Consider the following 20,958-nt stretch of genomic DNA (forward strand, 5'->3'; position numbering starts at 1 on the left):
TGAGTTGTTTCCGTTTTGAATATCTTGAGTGTTTCTGTATCAGTGTGGAAGTTCAGCTCTGCAGAGCCATAGCTGCAGGGAAACACAACACACACCTGTCAATCATCTGTAACCCTAACTCTGGGAAATGAAGGCGAAGGGAAGTTTGAGCTGTCAATCAATGTGTGATAATTAAGACAGTAAATTAACTTCCTGTTTTTCTTTATCAAATGTCACATGATCTAAACCACTAAACTTCAGTTAGCTGTCAATCGACACATTGATTCAGGATTTATTCATGATTGATTCATGGTTCAGATTTGTACAGTACAGTCGTGGAGTAAATGTACATAGTTACTTGATGGACGATGGAATTTGTTTCCACCACGAGGATCTGCTCATCAAACCCTGTCAGCTGTGTGTCGTCATAGAAACAGTCCTTTAGTGTTCGTTAATGTACAGATTTTAACCACATGACCAGGACACGTGTGTGTGTGTGTGTGTGTGTGTGTGTGAGACTGACACTGCTGAGCTGCCAGTGTTGAAACAATCAGAACAAAAGATCCAGTTTTACATCTGAGGACAGGAAGTCATTCATCACCCAGTGTGTGTGTGTTGGCTGACTCACGCTGGCAGAGATGATTTCCACAGTGTGTCAATTACTGCATCGTTTCAAGCTTCAGATCCTGTACTTGTGTAAAGATACTGTAGAGGAAAGATACTGTAGAGGAAAGATACTGTAGAGGAAAGATACTTTAAAGTAAAGATAATATAAAGTAAAGATACTTTAAAGTAAATATACTGTACTGTAAAGATACTTTAAAGTAAAGATACTGTAGAGTAAAGATACTTTAAATTAAAGATAATGTAAAGTAAAGATACTTTAAAGTAAATATACTGTACTGTAAAGATACTTTAAAGTAAAGATACTGTAGAGTAAAGATACTTTAAAGTAAAGATAATGTGAAGTAAAGATACTTTAAAGTAAATATACTGTACTGTAAAGATACTTTAAAGTAAAGATACTGTAGAGTAAAGATACTTTAAAGTAAAGATTATGTAGAGTAAAGATACTTTAAAGTAAAGATACTGTAGACTAAAGTACAGTAAGAGTAAAGATGCAGACGAACCCCAAAACCAAACCAGGGTCTTGATGTTTCACAAAAACTAAACTAAACTAAACTAAACTGTCCAATCACAGAGCTCAAAATTCTCAGGTTTGATGTTTTGTTCCAGATTGTCTCTCGTGTTTATTACTAAAGTTTCAGTCTGGATGTTCCCACCGTCATGTTATCCTGATCCACAGCCTGGACCTGATCTGGTCACATCTGATGTTTGGCCCGTTGGCACGGCGAGATGTGTGGCAGCGTTCCCCTGTTTGGCTTCGTGATGAGAGCCACCGTGAAACAATGTGAGTCTGACGGGTCACTTCCTGTCTGAAGGGTCACTTCCTGTCTGGACCACATGACGCTCCTCAGTCCACTGGCTGCCCAAACCGTCTCCATTGTCCCAAAGAGGAAAAGGTCAATTAAAGTGAAGGCGTTGGGCCGCGAGGTCCCGCAGCGCCGCCGCTTTCATCTTCCATATCTGAGCGTGTGTGAGTCTGTGAGGTTCTAGGTCTCTGTGAGGACCAGACCTGGACCACAACCAGTGGAGGTCACATGCCGGTGTTGCTATGGTAACACAGTGCGCTCTCACATGGTGCAGCTGCTGTGGTAACACGTGTTGAGGTCACATGCTGTGGTTGCGTCACATGGTACGGATGCTGTGGTAACAGGAGGTCGTCATGGTCTCATTGTGACATGGTGACATGGTGACATGGTGCAGTTGCCGTGGCATCACGTGTTGAGGTCACATGGTGCGGTTGCTGTGGTAACGGTGGTGGTCATGGTGACATGGTGCGGTTTGCGTGGGAACGGTGGTTGTCATGTGGACATGGTGCGGTTGCCTTGGTAACGGTGGTGGTCATGGTGACATGGTGCGGTTTGCGTGGGAACGGTGGTTGTCATGTGGACATGGTGCGGTTGCCTTGGTAACGGTGGTGGTCATGGTGACATGGTGCGGTTGGCGTGGCACCGGTGGTGGTCATGGTAACATGGTGCGGTTGGCGTGGGAACGGTGGTGGTCATGGTGACATGATACGGTTGACGGGAAAGGTGGTGGTCATGGTCACATGGTGCGGTTGGCGTGGGAACGGTGGTGGTGATGGTGAAATGGTGCAGTTGCCTTGGTAACGGTGGTGGTCATGGTGACATGATACGGTTGACGGGAAAGGTGGTGATCATGGTCACATGGTGCGTTTGGCCTGGGAACGATGGTGGTCATGGTGACATGGTGCGGTTACCTTGGTAATGGTGATGGTCATGGTGCGGTTGGCGTGGGAACGGTGGTGGTCATGGTGACATGGTGTGGTTGGCGTGGGAACGGTGGTGGTGATGGTGACATGGTGCAGTTGCCTTGGTAGGGGTGGTGGTCACGGTGCGGTTGATGTGGGAACAGTGGTGGTCATGGTGACATGGTGTGGTTGGCGTGGGAATGGTGGTGGTCATGGTGACATGGTGCGGTTGCCTTGGTTACGGTGGTGGTCATGGTGACATGGTGCGGTTGGCGTGGTAACGGTGGAGGTCATGGTGACATGCTGCGGTAACCGTGGTAACAGGTGGTCGTCATGGTGACATGGTGCAATTGGCATGGTAACTGTGGTGGTCATGGTGACATGGTGCGGTTGCCTTGGTAACGGTGGTGGTCATGGTGACATGGTGCGGGCGCCGTGTTAACAAAGGTGGTCATGGTGACATGCTGCGGTCGCCATGGTAACGGTGGTCTTCATGGTGACATGCTGCAGTGGACTGATGTTTCAGACCATAATGAGCTCATTGTTGTTCTTTGTTGCAGCAGAACAACAGCTGCTCTCATCCCCGTCGACCAATCACACACTCACAGGAAACACCGATGATGATTTGCTGTCAATCATCAACACTCACAACAAACCAGGAAGTCCACACCAAGAAAAATCAATAAATGTCAGTGTGTTTTTATTTATAATCTTTGTTCATGAGCAGCTCGTGGTTCATCATCATCATTCTGATTAAACAGGAAGTGAACAGGAAGCAGCAGCAGGTTTATGAGTCTTTGGTGAAAACCATTAATGATTGTCTAGAAGCAAACATCACATCTCTAACATCTTTAACATCTGTAACGTTTCAGGTTCGAATGATTCAAATGCATGAATTTACATTTTTAATTTAAGTTTAAAAAGTTAAAATCCAGTTTTGTTCTCTCATCTATTTTTTTCCACTCAAAGTTTCCAGATGTTTCTAGTTTGCGATCTCGAAGATTCAAAACCTCTGTCTTAGTTCTGATGTCCAGTTCACGGTCTGTAGGAAATGTGAGACTCAAGTTTAATTTAAACAACGTTTGTTTTAGTCCGGTGAAACATTTCAGATCAATAATTCTTTGATAAATTTCCTTCAGATTCACTTTGACATTGTTCGGATCGGATGTTTCTTCTGAACCACACATCTGGATCACAGAGGTTCGGAGCCTCACACATACTCCGACCTGGTCCTAATGCGGGGCCTTGCGGGCCGCGCCCCCCCCGAAGGCACGTGGACAGGTGCGGTCCAGTTGTCGCCCTGCACGCACACACATGACGTCAGCAGCAGCGTGCCCGCCGCCAGGTGCAGGACCCCCGCGGTCCAGCCGCAGAACAGCGCGTCGCCGAACTCCCAGCGCGGCACCACGTCCGGCAGCGACTCGTCGAAGAAGCGCAGCACCGTGAGGTGCGCGATGTACGAGACCGGGACCAGGCCCAGGACCCCGGCCAGCAGGCTCAGCACCCCCGCCGCCGCCTTCAGCCTCCTCTTACAGCGCAGCTCGTCGCTCCGTCTGCGGCAGCTGTTCACCAGGTGCATGCCGGGAATGGCCAGCATCAGCCCGAGCAGCCCGGCGCCCAGCGTCCCGCACATCAGGACCCGGGCCAGCTTGATGTCCGGCGGGAGACCCAGCAGGCTGTCGTAGGGCCGACACTCCAGCCCCCCCAGGTCCTGCACCACGCAGGTCTCCCACAGCCCGAGTTCGAAGGTCTCAGTGGGCAGCAGCTCAGTGGACAGCGTGAGCCACGAGGACCGGAGGGTGGTGGTCAGGGTGCAGAGCAGCGCCCCCCCCGCCAGCAGCAGCCCGAGCAGCTCCAGCGCGCAAACATCCCGGTCCATGACGGCGGAGCTCTGCGTGCGTGGAGCCAGACTGCGGGTTCGAGGGTCCAGACTCCGGGTGCGTGGAGCCAGACTCCGGGTGCGAGGGTCCAGACTCCGGGTGCGAGGGTCCAGACTCCGGGTGCGTGGAGCCAGACTCCGGGTGCGTGGAGCCAGACTCCGGGTGCGAGGGTCCAGACTCCGGGTGCGTGGAGCCAGACTCCGGGTGCGAGGGTCCAGACTCCGGGTGCGTGGAGCCAGACTGCGGGTGCGTGGAGCCAGACTCCGGGTTCGAGGGTCCAGACTCCGGGTGCGTGGAGCCAGACTCCGGGTGCGAGGGTCCAGACTCCGGGTGCGTGGAGCCAGACTCCGGGTTCGAGGGTCCAGACTCCGGGTGCGTGGAGCCAGACTCCGGGTTCGAGGGTCCAGACTCCGGGTGCGAGGGTCCAGACTCCGGGTGCGTGGAGCCAGACTCCGGGTTCGAGGGTCCAGACTCCGGGTGCGAGGGTCCAGACTCCGGGTGCGTGGAGCCAGACTGCGGGTGCGTGGAGCCAGACTCCGGGTTCGAGGGTCCAGACTCCGGGTGCGAGGGTCCAGACTCCGGGTGCGTGGAGCCAGACTGCGGGTGCGTGGAGCCAGACTCCGGGTTCGAGGGTCCAGACTCCGGTTTCGAGGGTCCAGACTCCGGTCGCGGGTCCAGACTCCGGGTGCGAGGGTCCCCCTCCTCCCTCCCTCCGGTCAGGAAGAGAGAGAGAGCAGGAAGGAGGAGGATACTGGTTTCCATGACAACATTACTCACAACGTCCAGAGACGGAAAGTGATGAAAAAAGTTCAATAATGATTCAGTCTCATGAAACTAAAAATTATCAGATTTACAACAAACTCCATGAATAATATCACGAGTTTAAGGATCAACAAACTGAGACAATAACAATAACAATAATAATAATAATAATAATAATAATAATAATAATAATAATAACAGTACTAACATGAATAACTGGACCGGAGAGAAACGTACTTTTCTTCTTAATGAGTTTATTTATTGACTCTTCAGATGAATAAAGAAATCAAATCATAAATCATAAACAGTTTCTGTTAATAATGTTCAGTCGTCAGGTCTGTTGTCTCCCTCTAGTTGTCACGAGGTGAACTGATCATTTATTGATTATGATATCAATCACAAAGAATCGATACTGATCAATAACATCCTGTCCACATCAATCAGAGACTGTGAGCTGATCATATTGATTATCGATTATCAGGATCAAAGACAATGACTCAAATCAATGATGTTTGTGTAAATTAACATAAATGTTTTATAGTTCTCTGGTTCTATAGTTATTTGGTTCTCTGGTTCTATAGTATAAGTTTCTCTGGTTTTCTGGTTCTATAGTATAAGGTTCTCAGTGTCTCTGGTTCTATAGATATAATGTTTTATAGTTCTCTGGTTCTATAGTTATTTGGTTCTCTGGTTCGATAGTATAAGGATCTCTGGTTTTCTGGTTCTATAGTTATAAGGTTCTCAGTGTCTTTGGTTCTTTAGGTCTTTGGTTCTCTGGTTCTAAAGTTATAAGGTTGTCTGGTTCTATAGTATAAGGTTCTCAGTGTCTCTGGTTCTATAGATATAATGTTTTATAGTTCTCTGGTTCTATAGTTATTTGGTTCTCTGGTTCGATAGTATAAGGATCTCTGGTTTTCTGGTTCTATAGTTATAAGGTTCTCAGTGTCTTTGGTTCTTTAGGTCTTTGGTTCTCTGGTTCTAAAGTTATAAGGTTGTCTGGTTCTATAGTATAAGGTTCTCAGTGTCTCTGGTTCTATAGATATAATGTTTTATAGTTCTCTGGTTCTATAGTTATTTGGTTCTCTGGTTCGATAGTATAAGGATCTCTGGTTTTCTGGTTCTATAGTTATAAGGTTCTCAGTGTCTTTGGTTCTTTAGGTCTTTGGTTCTCTGGTTCTAAAGTTATAAGGTTGTCTGGTTCTATAGTTATAAGGTTCTCAGTGTCTCTGGTTCTATAGATATAATTTTTTATAGTTCTCTGGTTCTATAGTTATTTGGTTCTCTGGTTCTATAGTATAAGGTTCTCTGGTTTTCTGGTTCGATAGTTTTAAGGTTCTCAGTGTCTCTAGTTCTATAGATATAATGTTATATAGTTCTCTGGTTCTATAGTTATAAGGTTCTTTGGTTCTCAGTGTCTCTGGTCCTTCAGTTCTCTGTTTCTCGTGCTCAGAACATGTTGTTGGTTCTCCACTGAGCTCCATTAGTTTCTGTCAGAAAGATGAAAACAAACGTTTGTGAAAATGTTTTGATGTCTAAATATTAATAATCAATAATGAATAACAGCAGAACGTTACTTGGCAGATCCTGAGTCGACTTTTTCCTCTGATGAGAACCAGGAACCTGCAGAAACATTTCATCCGATGAGTCTTTCTACTTTATTGTATTAATGAGATACAAATTCATTATTTATGTATTTTTACAGGATAAAATACATTTTCTCATCATCACAATATTTATTATTTAGTTATGAATAAATGTTTCATATATGAACCTTCTTCTTGGAGCCGGCGACGCTCAGCGCTGCGATTTTACTCTCGATGTCCGAGACCTGTCAAGAGAAGACAGAGTGATTAATAATAATATTAATAACAGGTGATATTTCAGTTATGACTGATGATGACTCTGTGCCGTGACTCGCCTCGCTCTCGGCGCTCTGGACCCGGGCGGCGGTCAGCGCCACCACGTCCTCCAGCTCCGACAGCTCCGAGTCCGTTGTTCCTCCAAAACGGTTTTTGGCGTTTTGCTCCAGTTTACGAAGTTTCGTCTCCAGTTCGTACGACTGACCAGCGGCGATGTAAACCTGCAGGGAGGGAGGGGACACAGGGGGCGGAGTCACCACGCACATGAGTCACTGCAGGGGGCGGAGTCACCACGCACCTGAGTCACTGCAGGGGGCGGAGTCACCACGCACCTGAGTCACTGCAGGGGGCGGAGTCACCACGCACCTGAGTCACTGCAGGGGGCGGAGTCACAACGCACCTGAGTCATTGCAGGGGGCAGAGTCACCAGGCACCTGCGTCACCACAGGGGGCGGAGTCACCAGGCACCTGAGTCACCACAGGGGGTGGGGTCACCACGCACCTGAGTCACCACAGGGGGCGGGGTCACCACACGCACCTGAGTCACCACAGAGGGCGGAGTCACCACAGGGGGTGCTGCCACATAGTGAAGGGGCGGAGTCTCAGTTTACAACAAACCGACATAACGTGGTTCAACTACGATGACAATGTGAGGATTCACTAAATAGTTTTCCTCTATTCATTAATATGAAAAATTTCTTTCTGATGTATTTTGTGAAATATGAAATAAGAACCAATAACATTCAGTTTGTTGTGATTGACACAGCGGGGGGGGGGGGGTGGAGCTTAGTTTGACCTTCACACATACATGGGGGGGGTCGTGCAGTGGGTGTTTGAAGCTTACATTTTCCTCAAGTTCCCTGAATGCATCATCTGCCTGCTTTACGTCAGTCACTACTAAGTGGGACCTGTCGCTCGCCTCTGATAGGCCGAACTCGACCATCGCGTTTTCTGTGGCGTTAATGGTTCTCAGCACCTCGGTGGTGAGGTCACAGAGGGCGGCGGCAGTCGATCTCTGAAAGCCACGTAGAGACACATGTTAGCAGCTGGAACCTGCTACGACGCTGGTTCAGGTTCTGGTTCAGTTCAGGTTGTGGTTCTGGTTCTGGTTCAGTTCTGGTTAACTAACGCAGGAAGCAGACGGTTGGTCAGGAGGAGTCATGCAGCTTAAGTGTTTCAACATCTGTTGACGGACACGTCTGTGACATCATCACGTGAAAAACCTTCAGGTTTCGGTCGTGACCTTTGACCTACCTTCTGAGCCTGGGTCGGGACCTCGTCGCTGGACGAGCTCAGTTCTTTGACCTTCACAGATCTGACGCCGACCGCACCGCGACCCACAGACGCGCTCTTCTTCGCCGACTCGTCGTCCGACGACAGAACCTTGTCGCTCAGGTTTCCTGCCAACTCGCTCAACTTCCTCCTCAGCTTCTCCTCCTCGTTGGGACCAGACGGCGTCTGGACACAAACAGATTATTTTTCATAATCTGATCTGATAATCTGGTCTGATCTGACAGTAGAGACACTAATTGATTGACACGTTAGACACTGAGTGATTGACAGTACAGAGACACTAAGTGATGACACCTGAGACACTGGGTGATTGACAGGTGAGACACTGAGTGATTGACAGTAGAGACACTAAGTGATTGACACGTGAGACACTGAGTGATTGACAGGTGAGACACTGAGTGACTGACAGGTGAGACACAGTGATTGACAGTTGAGATACTGAGTGACTGACGGGTGAGACACTGGGTGATTGACAGGTGAGACACTGAGTGACTGACAGGTGAGACACTGGGTGATTGACAGGTGAGACACTGAGTGATTGACAGGAGAGACACTAAGTGATTGACACGTGAGACACTGAGTGATTGACAGGTGAGACACTGAGTGATTGACAGTAGAGACACTAAGTGATTGACACGTGGGACACTATAGTGATTGACAGGTGAGACACTGAGTGACTGACAGGTGAGACACAGTTATTGACAGTTGAGATACTGAGTGACTGACGGGTGAGACACTGGGTGACTGACAGGTGAGACACTGGGTGATTGACAGGTGAGACACTGAGTGATTGACAGTTGAGACACTAAGTGATTGACACGTGAGACACTTGAGTGATTGGCAGTACAGAGACACTAAGTGATTGACACGTGAGACACTGGGTGATTGACAGGTGAGACACTGAGTGATTGACAGGAGAGACACTAAGTGATTGACACGTGAGACACTGATTGATTGACAGGTGAGACACTGAGTTACTGACAGGTGAGACACAGTGATTGACAGGTGAGACACTGCGTGATTGACAGGTATCTGACCTCGTCTCCGGGCGTCATCTTCTCCTCCAGACGACTCAGCAGACTCTCGATGGCCGACATGCGTTTGTTCAGCTCGTTGATCTGCAGGTGGAAGATGCAGAAGAGACATTGTCATGGTGATTCAGGTGTTCCTCTGAGCGATGGATGGTGATAGGTTGTTGGTTCTCACGGGCGGAGCTTGTCCCAGGTTCTCCTGAGACGAGGCCTTGCTGTTCCAGCGGCGGTGGGGGGGCTGTTGGTACAGGGGGAGGGGGTTCCTCTGGTACTCGTCCTCGTCAGAGGTGTCTACGTACTGTTGCCGAGCAACCGACGAGCTGATCTTAGACAGTGAACGAGTCCGAACCATCCGGTTCTCCACATCATCTGATCACACACACAAACACACACATATACAGAGAGGTAAAAAAAAATCACGTGTGTGTAGTGGGAGTACAGTGACCAGATGTGCGTACACGTCTGTCAGTTGACGTGTCATTTGTTGATTGTCGTGTTCTCATGAATGAACTCGTCCTGACATGAGAAAGGAAGTGAAACAGGAAGTGAAGCCTTATATGGTGTTTGTTTGTTTTGGTGTCCTAGGTCAAATTATGACTGCCCCCCCCCCCCCCCAAAAAAAAACAAAGAGCGGCATGTAACTTCCAATAAGTCTCCTTTTTAGACTCGTCTGTAGGTTCAGTGTTTCCCACAGGATTTTGACAGACTATTGTGGTGGACGTCAGACTGAGTCAAGGGTCCGGGGCGTGCTGCCCGGACCCTTGACTCAGGGTTAGGGGGTCCGGGGTCTCTCCCAGGTCTCTCTCTCCCAGGTCTCTCAGGTCTCTCTCTCCCAGGTCTCTCAGGTCTCTCTCTCTCCCAGGTCTCTCTCTCCCAGGTCTCTCTCTCCCAGGTCTCTCAGGTCTCTCTCTCTCAGGTCTCTCTCTCTCTCTCAGGTCTCTCTCTCTCTCCCAGGTCTCTCTCTCTCTCCCAGGTCTCTCTCTCTCTCTCAGGTCTCTCTCTCTCAGGTCTCTCAGGTCTCTCTCTCTCAGGTCTCTCTCTCTCAGGTCTCTCAGGTCTCTCTCTCTCAGGTCTCTCTCTCTCTCTCAGGTCTCTCTCTCTCAGGTCTCTCTCTCTCAGGTCTCTCTCTCTCAGGTCTCTCAGGTCTCTCTCTCTCAGGTCTCTCAGTTCTCTCTCTCCCAGGTCTCTCTCTCTCTCAGGTCTCTCTCTCAGGTCTCTCTCTCTCAGGTCTCTCTCTCTCTCTCAGGTCTCTCTCTCTCAGGTCTCTCTCTACCAGTTCTCTCTCTACCAGTTCTCTCTCTCTCAGTTCTCTCTCTCCCAGTTCTCTCTCTCTCAGGTCTCTCTCTCTCTCAGGTCTCTCTCTCTCAGTTCTCTCTCTCTCAGTTCTCTCTCTCCCAGTTCTCTCTCTCTCAGGTCTCTCTCTACCAGTTCTCTCTCTCTCAGGTCTCTCTCTCTACCAGTTCTCTCTCTCTCAGGTCTCTCTCTCTCTACCAGTTCTCTCTCTCTCAGTTCTCTCTCTCCCAGTTCTCTCTCTCTCAGGTCTCTCTCTCTACCAGTTCTCTCTCTCTCAGGTCTCTCTCTCTCCCAGTTCTCTCTCTCTCAGGTCTCTCTCTCTACCAGTTCTCTCTCTCTCAGGTCTCTCTCTCCCAGTTCTCTCTCTCTCAGGTCTCTCTCTCTACCAGTTCTCTCTCTCTCAGGTCTCTCTCTCTCCCAGTTCTCTCTCTCTCAGGTCTCTCTCTCTCCCAGTTCTCTCTCTCTCAGGTCTCTCAGGTCTCTCTCTCTCAGGTCTCTCTCTCTACCAGTTCTCTCTCTCTCAGGTCTCTCTCTACCAGTTCTCTCTCTCCCAGTTCTCCCTCTCTCCCAGTTCTCTCTCTCTCAGGTCTCTCAGGTCTCTCAGGTCTCTCTCTACCAGTTCTCTCTCTCTCAGGTCTCTCTCTCTCAGGTCTCTCAGGTCTCTCTCTCCCAGTTCTCTCTCTCCCAGGTCTCTCTCTCTCAGGTCTCTCAGGTCTCTCAGGTCTCTCAGGTCTCTCTCTCCCAGTTCTCTCTCTCCCAGTTCTCTCTCTCTCAGGTCTCTCTCTCTCAGGTCTCTCTCTCTCAGGTCTCTCTCTCTCAGGTCTCTCTCTCTCAGGTCTCTCTCTCTCAGGTCTCTCTCTCTCAGGTCTCTCTCTCTCAGGTCTCTCTCTCTCAGGTCTCTCTCTCTCCCAGGTCTCTCTCTCTCTCTCAGGTCTCTCTCTCTCAGGTCTCTCTCTCTCCCAGTTCTCTCTCTCTCAGGTCTCTCTCTCTCCCAGTTCTCTCTCTCTCAGGTCTCTCTCTCTCAGGTCTCTCTCTCTACCAGTTCTCTCTCTCTCAGGTCTCTCTCTCCCAGTTCTCTCTCTCTCAGGTCTCTCTCTCTCTACCAGTTCTCTCTCTCTCAGGTCTCTCTCTCTCAGGTCTCTCTCTCTCTACCAGTTCTCTCTCTCTCAGTTCTCTCTCTCTCAGGTCTCTCTCTCTCAGGTCTCTCTCTCTCAGGTCTCTCTCTCTACCAGTTCTCTCTCTCTCTCAGGTCTCTCTCTCTACCAGTTCTCTCTCTCTCAGGTCTCTCTCTCTCAGGTCTCTCTCTCTCAGGTCTCTCTCTCTCAGGTCTCTCTCTCTACCAGTTCTCTCTCTCTCAGGTCTCTCTCTACCAGTTCTCTCTCTCTCAGGTCTCTCTCTCTACCAGTTCTCTCTCTCTCAGGTCTCTCTCTCTCAGGTCTCTCTCTCTCAGGTCTCTCTCTCTCAGGTCTCTCTCTCTACCAGTTCTCTCTCTCTCAGGTCTCTCTCTACCAGTTCTCTCTCTCTCAGGTCTCTCTCTACCAGTTCTCTCTCTCTCAGGTCTCTCTCTCTACCAGTTCTCTCTCTCTCAGGTCTCTCTCTACCAGTTCTCTCTCTCTCAGGTCTCTCTCTCTCAGGTCTCTCTCTCTCAGGTCTCTCTCTCTCAGGTCTCTCTCTCTCAGGTCTCTCTCTCTACCAGTTCTCTCTCTCTCAGGTCTCTCTCTCTACCAGTTCTCTCTCTCTCAGGTCTCTCTCTACCAGTTCTCTCTCTCTCAGGTCTCTCTCTCTACCAGTTCTCTCTCTCAGGTCTCTCTCTCTACCAGTTCTCTCTCTCTCAGTTCTCTCTCTACCAGTTCTCTCTCTCTCAGGTCTCTCTCTCTACCAGTTCTCTCTCTCAGGTCTCTCTCTCTACCAGTTCTCTCTCTCAGGTCTCTCTCTACCAGTTCTCTCTCTCTCAGGTCTCTCTCTCTACCAGTTCTCTCTCTCTACCAGTTCTCTCTCTCTACCAGTTCTCTCTCTCTACCAGTTCTCTCTCTCAGGTCTCTCTCTCTCTCAGGTCTCTCTCTCTACCAGTTCTCTCTCTCTCAGGTCTCTCTCTCTCCCAGTCTCTCTAGTGTAGTACAGTAGTACAGTACTGTGTGTACTGTACTACTGTATCGTAGTGCTGATCCAGGTTCAAGGAGTTCTCAGGACTGATCTCAGAACAGAGAGGAGCTTTTCAAATCAGATGTCTGAGGTTCACCAGGTCACAGGACCACCTGTACTGGGTGTACTCTAGTATAGTAGTAGCGTGTACTGTAGTACAGTGTGTACTGACCGGGTCTCATGTGGTACCGGTCCAGACTCTTCCTCCGGTCTCTGCGCTGGTTGAACGAGTCGAAGTTCTCAACGTCGTTCCTGTAAAATCGATCCTCCTGCATCTGCTAGAACAAACAGTCACGTGTCACTTTGACAAACAGCCGGAGGGGGGAGGGTGTGTGTGTGTGTGTGTGTGTGTGTGTGTGTGTGTGTGTGTGTGTGTGTGTGTGTGTGTGTGTGTGTGTGTGTGTGTGTGTGTGTGTGTGTGTGTGTGTGTGTGTGTGTGTGTGTGTGTGTGTGTGTGTGTGTGTGAGAGTGTGAGTGTGTGCCGTACCTGCACAGATGCTCGTCGTGAATGGGTGAAGTATTCTTCTGAGTCAAAGTCCAGAGGATGAACTGACAGCAATCGTTTACTCTTTCTCATCTGATGATGATGATGATAAAACATGTTAATCAGCTGCTGAGTCACGTTCATGTTGTTGTCATGTTGTTATCATGTTGTCACATGTTCTCATGTTCACATGTTGTTCACATGTTGTTCACATGTTGTTCTCATGGTCACACGTGTTTACCACTTTGTAGCGTTGAGCCTCGCCGTCGCCGTGGTCGTCCTCGTTCACGTTGTACATGTCTGAGGAGACAAACAGTGTCAGAACCACAGAGTCACGTGACTTGTTTCTGTGTTTCTGAGTCGCGTGACGTGTTTCTGTGTTTCTGAGTCGCGTGACGTGTTTCTGAGTCGCGTGACGTGTTGACGTGTTTCTGAGTCGCGTGACGTGTTGACGTGTTTCTGAGTCGCGTGACGTGTTGACGTGTTTCTGAGTCGCGTGACGTGTTGACATGTTTCTGAGTCGCGTGACGTGTTGGTGTGTTCCTGAGTCGCGTGACGTGTTGACGTGTTTCCTGAGTCACGTGACGTGTTGACGTGTTTCTGAGTCGCGTGACGTGTTGACGTGTTTCTGAGTCGCGTGACGTGTTTCTGTGTTTCTGAGTCGCGTGACGTGTTTCTGAGTCGCGTGACGTGTTGACGTGTTTCTGAGTCGCGTGACGTGTTGACGTGTTTCTGAGTCGCGTGACGTGTTGGTGTGTTCCTGAGTCGCGTGACGTGTTGACGTGTTTCCTGAGTCACGTGACGTGTTGACGTGTTTCCTGAGTCACGTGACGTGTTGACGTGTTTCTGAGTCGCGTGACGTGTTGACGTGTTTCTGAGTCGCGTGACGTGTTGACGTGTTTCTGAGTCACGTGATGTGTTGAGGTGTTTCTGAGTCGCGTGACGTGTTGACGTGTTTCTGAGTCCCATGACGTGTTTCCTGAGTCACGTGACGTGTTTCCTGAGTCACGTGACGTGTTGACGTGTTTCTGAGTCACGTGACGTGTTGACGTGTTTCTGAGTCGCGTGACGTGTTGACGTGTTTCTGAGTCGCGTGACGTGTTTCCTGAGTCATGTGACGTGTTGACGTGTTTCTGAGTCGCGTGACGTGTTGACGTGTTTCTGAGTCGCGTGACGTGTTGACGTGTTTCTGAGTCGCGTGACGTGTTTCTGAGTCGCGTGACGTGTTGACGTGTTTCTGAGTCGCGTGACGTGTTGACGTGTTTCTGAGTCGCGTGACGTGTTGACGTGTTTCTGAGTCGCGTGACGTGTTGGTGTGTTCCTGAGTCGCGTGACGTGTTGACGTGTTTCCTGAGTCACGTGACGTGTTGACGTGTTTCCTGAGTCACGTGACGTGTTGACGTGTTTCTGAGTCGCGTGACGTGTTGACGTGTTTCTGAGTCGCGTGACGTGTTGATGTGTTTCTGAGTCACGTGACGTGTTGACGTGTTTCTGAGTCGCGTGACGTGTTGATGTGTTTCTGAGTCACGTGATGTGTTGACGTGTTTCTGAGTCGCGTGACGTGTTGACGTGTTTCTGAGTCACGTGACGTGTTTCCTGAGTCACGTGACGTGTTGACGTATTTTCTGAGTTGCGTGACGTGTTGACGTGTTTCTGAGTCACGTGACGTGTTGACGTGTTTCTGAGTCGCATGACTTGTTGACGTGTTTCTGAGTCGCATGACTTGTTGACGTGTTTCTGAGTCGCATGACGTGTTGACTGGTTTCTGAGTCGCGTGTCGTGTTGACGTGTTTCTGAGTCACGTGATGTGTTGAGGTGTTTCTGAGTCGCGTGACGTGTTGACGTGTTTCTGAGTCCCATGACGTGTTTCCTGAGTCACGTGACGTGTTGACGTGTTTCTGAGTCGCGTGACGTGTTGACGTGTTTCTGAGTCACGTGACGTGTTGACGTGTTTCTGAGTCGCGTGACGTGTTGACGTGTTTCTGAGTCGCGTGACATGTTTCCTGAGTCATGTGACGTGTTGACGTGTTTCTGAGTCGCGTGACGTGTTGACGTGTTTCTGAGTCGCGTGACGTGTTTCTGAGTCGCGTGACGTGTTGACGTGTTTCTGAGTCGCGTGACATGTTTCCTGAGTCATGTGACGTGTTGACGTGTTTCTGAGTCGCGTGACGTGTTGACGTGTTTCTGAGTCGCGTGACGTGTTTCTGAGTCGCGTGACGTGTTGACGTGTTTCTGAGTCGCGTGACGTGTTGACGTGTTTCTGAGTCGCGTGACGTGTTGACGTGTTCCTGAGTCGCGTGACGTGTTGGTGTGTTCCTGAGTCGCGTGACGTGTTGACGTGTTTCCTGAGTCACGTGACGTGTTGACGTGTTTCCTGAGTCACGTGACGTGTTGACGTGTTTCTGAGTCGCGTGACGTGTTGACGTGTTTCTGAGTCGCGTGACGTGTTGATGTGTTTCTGAGTCACGTGACGTGTTGACGTGTTTCTGAGTCGCGTGACGTGTTGATGTGTTTCTGAGTCACGTGATGTGTTGACGTGTTTCTGAGTCGCGTGACGTGTTGACGTGTTTCTGAGTCACGTGACGTGTTTCCTGAGTCACGTGACGTGTTTCCTGAGTCACGTGACGTGTTGACGTGTTTCTGAGTCGCGTGACGTGTTGACGTGTTTCTGAGTCGCGTGACGTGTTGACGTGTTTCTGAGTCACATGACGTGTTTCCTGAGTCACGTGACGTGTTGACGTATTTTCTGAGTCGCGTGAGTTGTTGACGTGTTTCTGAGTTGCGTGACGTGTTGACGTGTTTCTGAGTCGCATGACGTGTTGACGTGTTTCTGAGTCGCATGACGTGTTGACGTATTTCTGAGTCGCGTGAGTTGTTGACGTGTTTCTGAGTCACGTGACGTGTTGACGTGTTTCTGAGTCACATGACGTGTTTCCTGAGTCACGTGACGTGTTTCTGAGTCGCGTGACGTGTTGACGTGTTTCTGAGTCACATGACGTGTTGACGTGTTTCTGACTTATCCAGATGTTGTGTTGTTTCTGGACTCACAGCTGCGGACGTCCGGCATACTCTGCGTGTCGTCATCGCGACCACCTGACAAGAGACACGTCGGTCAACTCACATTTCTGACGTATGAAGATATTAAATGTTCACATGATGACGACTCACCGTCCCCGTTCAGCCTCTTGTACAGTGACCTCATGACCTTGGCGCTGCCGAAGCGTTTGAATCTGTTCCTGACGTTGTCATGGTACCAGCCCACGGTGCCGATCTTCAACACCCTGAAGGTAAACGTGACACTTGACGCACAACATGTGACACGTGTGGTTGGGTGGAGTCTGACCTGTGGGTGGGTGGAGTCTGACCTGTGGGTGGGTGGAGTATGACCTGTGGTGTGGGTGGATTCTGAACTGTGGGTGGTCGGAGTCTGACCTGTGGGTGGGTGGAGTCTGACCTGTGGGTTCGGTGGATTCTGACCTGTGGTTGGGTGGAGTCTGACCTGTGGTGTGGGTGGAGTCTGACCTGTGGTGTGGGTGGAGTCTGACCTGTGGTGTGGGTGGAGTCTGACTTGTGGGTGGGTGGAGTCTGACCTGTGGGTGGGTGGAGTCTGACCTGTGGTGTGGTTGTGTGGGTGGAGTCTGACCTGTGGTGTGGGTGGAGTCTGACCTGTGGTGTGGGTGGAGTCTGACCTGTGGTGTGGTCATGTGGGTGGAGTCTGACCTGTGGGTGGGTGGAGTCTGACCTGTGGTGTGGTGGTGTGGGTGGAGTCTGACCTGTGGTGTGGTGGTGTGGGTGGAGTCTGACCTGTGGTGTGGTGGTGTGGGTGGAGTCTGACCTGTGGTGTGGGTGGAGCCTCACCTGGTCATGCGGCAGTTGTCACACACCCAGCCGTGCTCCTTCTTGTTGTAGCGGCTGCAGGACTTACAGGTGAACATGTGACAGTCGAGACACTGACGCTTACTGTTTACCAGGAACTTGAACGGCTGAAGACAACGAATACACAACGAGTCGGACACTTGACTCTGAGAACCAAGCAGCTCGCGCTTAGTGTCCTCCTTCTGGATCTGGGTCTTCAGCTCCCTGTGTAGAGAGACAATCTGTGACTGTATATAAAGACGATCGGTGACTGTATATAAAGACGATCGGTGACTGTATATAAAGACGATCACTGACTGTATATAAAGACGATCACTGACTGTATATAAAGACGATCGGTGACTGTATATAAAGACGATCACTGACTGTATATAAAGACGTCAGCGACTGTATATAAAGACGTCAGCGACTGTATATAAAGACGATCAGTGACTGTATATAAAGACTATCACTGACTGTATATAAAGACGATCACTGACTGTATATAAAGACGATCACTGACTGTATATAAAGACGATCAGTGACTGTATATAAAGACAAGACTGTATATAAAGACGATCACTGACTGTATATAAAGACGATCACTGACTGTATATAAAGACGATCACTGACTGTATATAAAGACAATCAGCGACTGTATATAAAGAAGATCAGCGACTGTATACAAAGACGATCACTGACTGTATATAAAGACGATCAGTGACTGTATATAAAGACGATCACTGACTGTATATAAAGACGAACAGCGACTGTATATAAAGACGATCACTGACTGTATATAAAGACGATCACTGACTGTATATAAAAACGATCACTGACTGTATATGAAGACGATCACTGACTGTATATAAAGACGATCACTGACTGTATATAAAGACGATCACTGACTGTATATGAAGACGATCACTGACTGTATATAAAGACGATCACTGACTGTATATAAAGACGAACAGCGACTGTATATAAAGACGATCAGCGACTGTATATAAAGACGATCACTGACTGTATATAAAAACGATCACTGACTGTATATGAAGACGATCACTGACTGTATATAAAGACGATCACTGACTGTATATAAAGACGATCAGCGACTGTATATAAAGACGATCACTGACTGTATATAAAGACGATCACTGACTGTATATAAAGACGATCACTGACTGTATATAAAGACGATCACTGACTGAATATAAAGACGATCACTGACTGTATATAAAGACGATCACTGACTGTATACAAAGACGATCACTGACTGTATATGAAGATGATCACTGACTGTATATAAAGACGATCACTGACTGTATATAAAGACGATCACTGACTGTATATAAAGACGATCACTGACTGTATATGAAGACGATCACTGACTGTATATAAAGACGATCAGCGACTGTATATAAAGACGATCACTGACTATGTAAAGACGATCAGCGACGGTATACAAGGGGGGGTCACATGATGACGTCGTTATGATTCACTGTCACGTGACACGTGTCTTCAGGAGTTTGCCTCCGAGGCTGATGGGAGTCGTAGTCCTCCGTGGACACAGAGCGTCTTTGTGAGCTTCTCGTCCGTGTGACTGAGTCGTGATCGACTGAGACAACAACCGCGTGTTTCACGCCACATTCCACTGAACTTTCCACGTACCAGACAACGTCAGAGACGAAGCACAGAGCGAGCGATCAATAATCAATAATCAATAGCTGGACTCACCCAAGTCTCTCCTCCTCGTTCTTGCGGAGGTTAAAGTCTCGTTGAATCACCTCCCACACGTGTTTGGCTTCGTCGTCCGTCAGACGAGACAGATCCAACTTTCGCTCCATGACGCTGAGATCAACAACCTGATCGCCATGACAATACGTGAATAATAATGATCACATTAATAAAAAGGGAGAGCAGCAGGATGTGATAAAAATTCACAAGTTAATATGATGTCAAGGTGATGTCATAACATCCAACATGACAGGATCCAGGTGCATTATGGGAAATGGTTTTGGATTAAAACAACGTTGACAGAAACTTTATGTAACAGACGAATAAAGTTCATTTTCTGGATTTACAAAAAAGTGGAATTTACAAAAGTGAAGCGTCAAAGTGATCTGAAGGAAAAGAACTTTGATTCTATATAATTCAACGTTGTTAAATCATAACAGTGTTTCTATCAGTCAGGAGGAAACTAAACAGAAATAAAATTTTAAAGGACATGTTGATTTGAGAAGTTGCCAGTTGCTCAGTTGCAGTTGCCACCACACCCTGATGAGTTCACTGACTCTGATTCTCTGATATTTAACATTGGAGTCACAAACCGACGTCGTCTCAGGTTTTAACTGAATCAATAATCAATAACTTTGATGATCAAATCTGACGTTTGACGGATGAAACAATTAAAATGAGTTGAATCATGAAGATCAGAGTTGTACAGTGTCACATCACAGTGAATCAGAATAAATCAGTTTAAATCAGTTTACTGTAAAACAATATTTCTCTAACAAAGTTAAAACTAATCAGATTAAGGAGAAAAGAACTGACCTGGTTTCTTCGTGTCGTCGGGCAGAAGTGATGAGACTCTGCGTTTAAACTGAGACAGTCAGCTGATCACATGACGACGCCCTGACGACCAGCACACACACACACACACACACACACACACACACACACACACACACACACACACTCAGCATTGCAAACAAATTGGATGAAATGAAATAATATGAAATAATATTATTATATTATAATATATTCTTTATTATAATTAAATACAATATTTGTTAAATTTAAAATAATATGACATAAAATGTTCTGAAAAAGTCATATAATAAAATAGTCAATAAAATATATCCTTATGACGTTATAATAGTATTATAATATTAAGTTATAAAATAAAGCTGTTTTATTTTACAGTGAAAATGTGCAAAATAAAGGATATTATATTTTCCCCTAACCCAAATGAATATGTTTACAGATTCAGACGAGTGACATATTAAATCATGTGAATTAATTTATGATAAAAATCTAAAACTTATTTTGATTCAAGTTGAATGAGACTCAAAATAAAACAATAACATAATATTTGACTCTGAAACAATTGTAGTTACTGACTGTCGCCACAGGAGGGCGCTCTGTGCACTAGTACACTAAAATGTAGTACTCTGTGTACTCATTACACTCACATGTAGTACTTGTAGTTACTGACTGTGGCTACAGGAAGGTGCCGTGTACTAGAGCACTACTAGAAGCTCCGTGGCGTTCACTGTCCCGTTTGAAGCTGCGTGGCGTTCACTGTCCCGTTTGAAGCTGCGTGGAGTTCATTGTCCCGTTGAAGCGGTGTTGCGTTAACGGTCCCGTTGAAGCTGCGTGGCGTTCACTGTCCTGTTTGAAGCGGCGTGGCCTTCACTGTCCAGTTGAAGCGGGTTTGCGTTCACTGTCCTTTTTGAAGCTGTGTGGCGTTCACTGTCTCGTTGAATCTGCGTGGCGTTCACTGTCCTGTTTGAAGCTGCGTGGCGTTCACTGTCCTGTGTGAAGCTGCGTGGCGTTCACTGTCCCGTTGAAGCTGCGTTGCGTTCACTGTCCTGTTTGAAGCTGCGTGGAGTTCACTGTCCTGTTTGAAGCTGCGTGGCGTTCACCGTCCCGTTTGAAGCTGCGTGGCGTTCACTGTCCCGTTGAAGCTGCGTGGCGTTCACTGTCCCGTTGAAGCTGTATATTGAACTGCAACGTGACCCTCTGACTGGTTGTTGTGTTCAGGTGCTGAAGGACAGAGTGATGTTCGTCCACATCACCAGAACGTGACTCAGCTGTTGTGAGGTCACAGAGGTCACAGAGGTTGATCAGGGTGTCAAATGTTCAATTACAGACATGTGGGACGTCCCGTGTCACCTCGTTATCTGTGGGACTAACGACACTCTGTACTCTGGACCAGCTCCACGTCGACCTCGTCGTCTTCCTCGCCTGTTTCCCAGCATGCACCAGTCCCCCCCCCCCCCCCCACATCTATTCCCGACCCCACTCGGTATAAATAACAGAC

The 20,958-nt window shown here is 48.2% G+C and overlaps 2 protein-coding genes across 4 annotated transcripts; both read right to left on the bottom strand.

Annotated features, from left to right (window-relative positions):
• Positions 1-2,997: 2,997 nt before the first annotated feature.
• Positions 2,998-4,897, bottom strand: LOC118300246 (putative claudin-24). Its single transcript, XM_035624528.2, has one exon. The coding sequence runs from the start codon at positions 4,191-4,193 to the stop codon at positions 3,525-3,527; it is 669 nt and encodes a 222-aa protein (XP_035480421.1). The 5' UTR covers positions 4,194-4,897; the 3' UTR covers positions 2,998-3,524.
• Positions 4,898-5,534: 637 nt separating this feature from the next.
• On the bottom strand, positions 5,535-20,907 carry mlpha (melanophilin a). Of its 3 annotated transcripts, none has more exons than XM_035624492.2 (17): positions 20,108-20,907; positions 19,467-19,547; positions 18,651-18,778; positions 16,917-17,138; positions 16,227-16,339; positions 16,107-16,151; positions 13,300-13,358; positions 13,062-13,151; positions 12,747-12,849; positions 9,315-9,508; positions 9,146-9,226; positions 8,070-8,273; positions 7,660-7,830; positions 6,875-7,036; positions 6,728-6,784; positions 6,531-6,576; positions 5,535-6,443 (listed from the first exon to the last, which is right to left on the bottom strand). In XM_035624492.2, the coding sequence occupies exons 3-17, from the start codon at positions 18,758-18,760 to the stop codon at positions 6,403-6,405; spliced, it is 1,698 nt and encodes a 565-aa protein (XP_035480385.1). In that variant the 5' UTR covers positions 18,761-18,778; positions 19,467-19,547; positions 20,108-20,907; the 3' UTR covers positions 5,535-6,402. The 3 variants fall into 3 exon arrangements, with proteins under 3 accessions (XP_035480385.1, XP_035480376.1, XP_035480395.1); XM_035624483.2 differs by having other exon boundaries at positions 12,747-12,852; XM_035624502.2 differs by lacking the exon at positions 7,660-7,830 and having other exon boundaries at positions 12,747-12,852; positions 20,108-20,906.
• Between the last annotated feature and the right edge of the window lie 51 nt (positions 20,908-20,958).

This window comes from Scophthalmus maximus, chromosome 1 (assembly GCF_022379125.1).
Source record: "Scophthalmus maximus strain ysfricsl-2021 chromosome 1, ASM2237912v1, whole genome shotgun sequence".
Taxonomy (NCBI): domain Eukaryota; kingdom Metazoa; phylum Chordata; class Actinopteri; order Pleuronectiformes; family Scophthalmidae; genus Scophthalmus; species Scophthalmus maximus.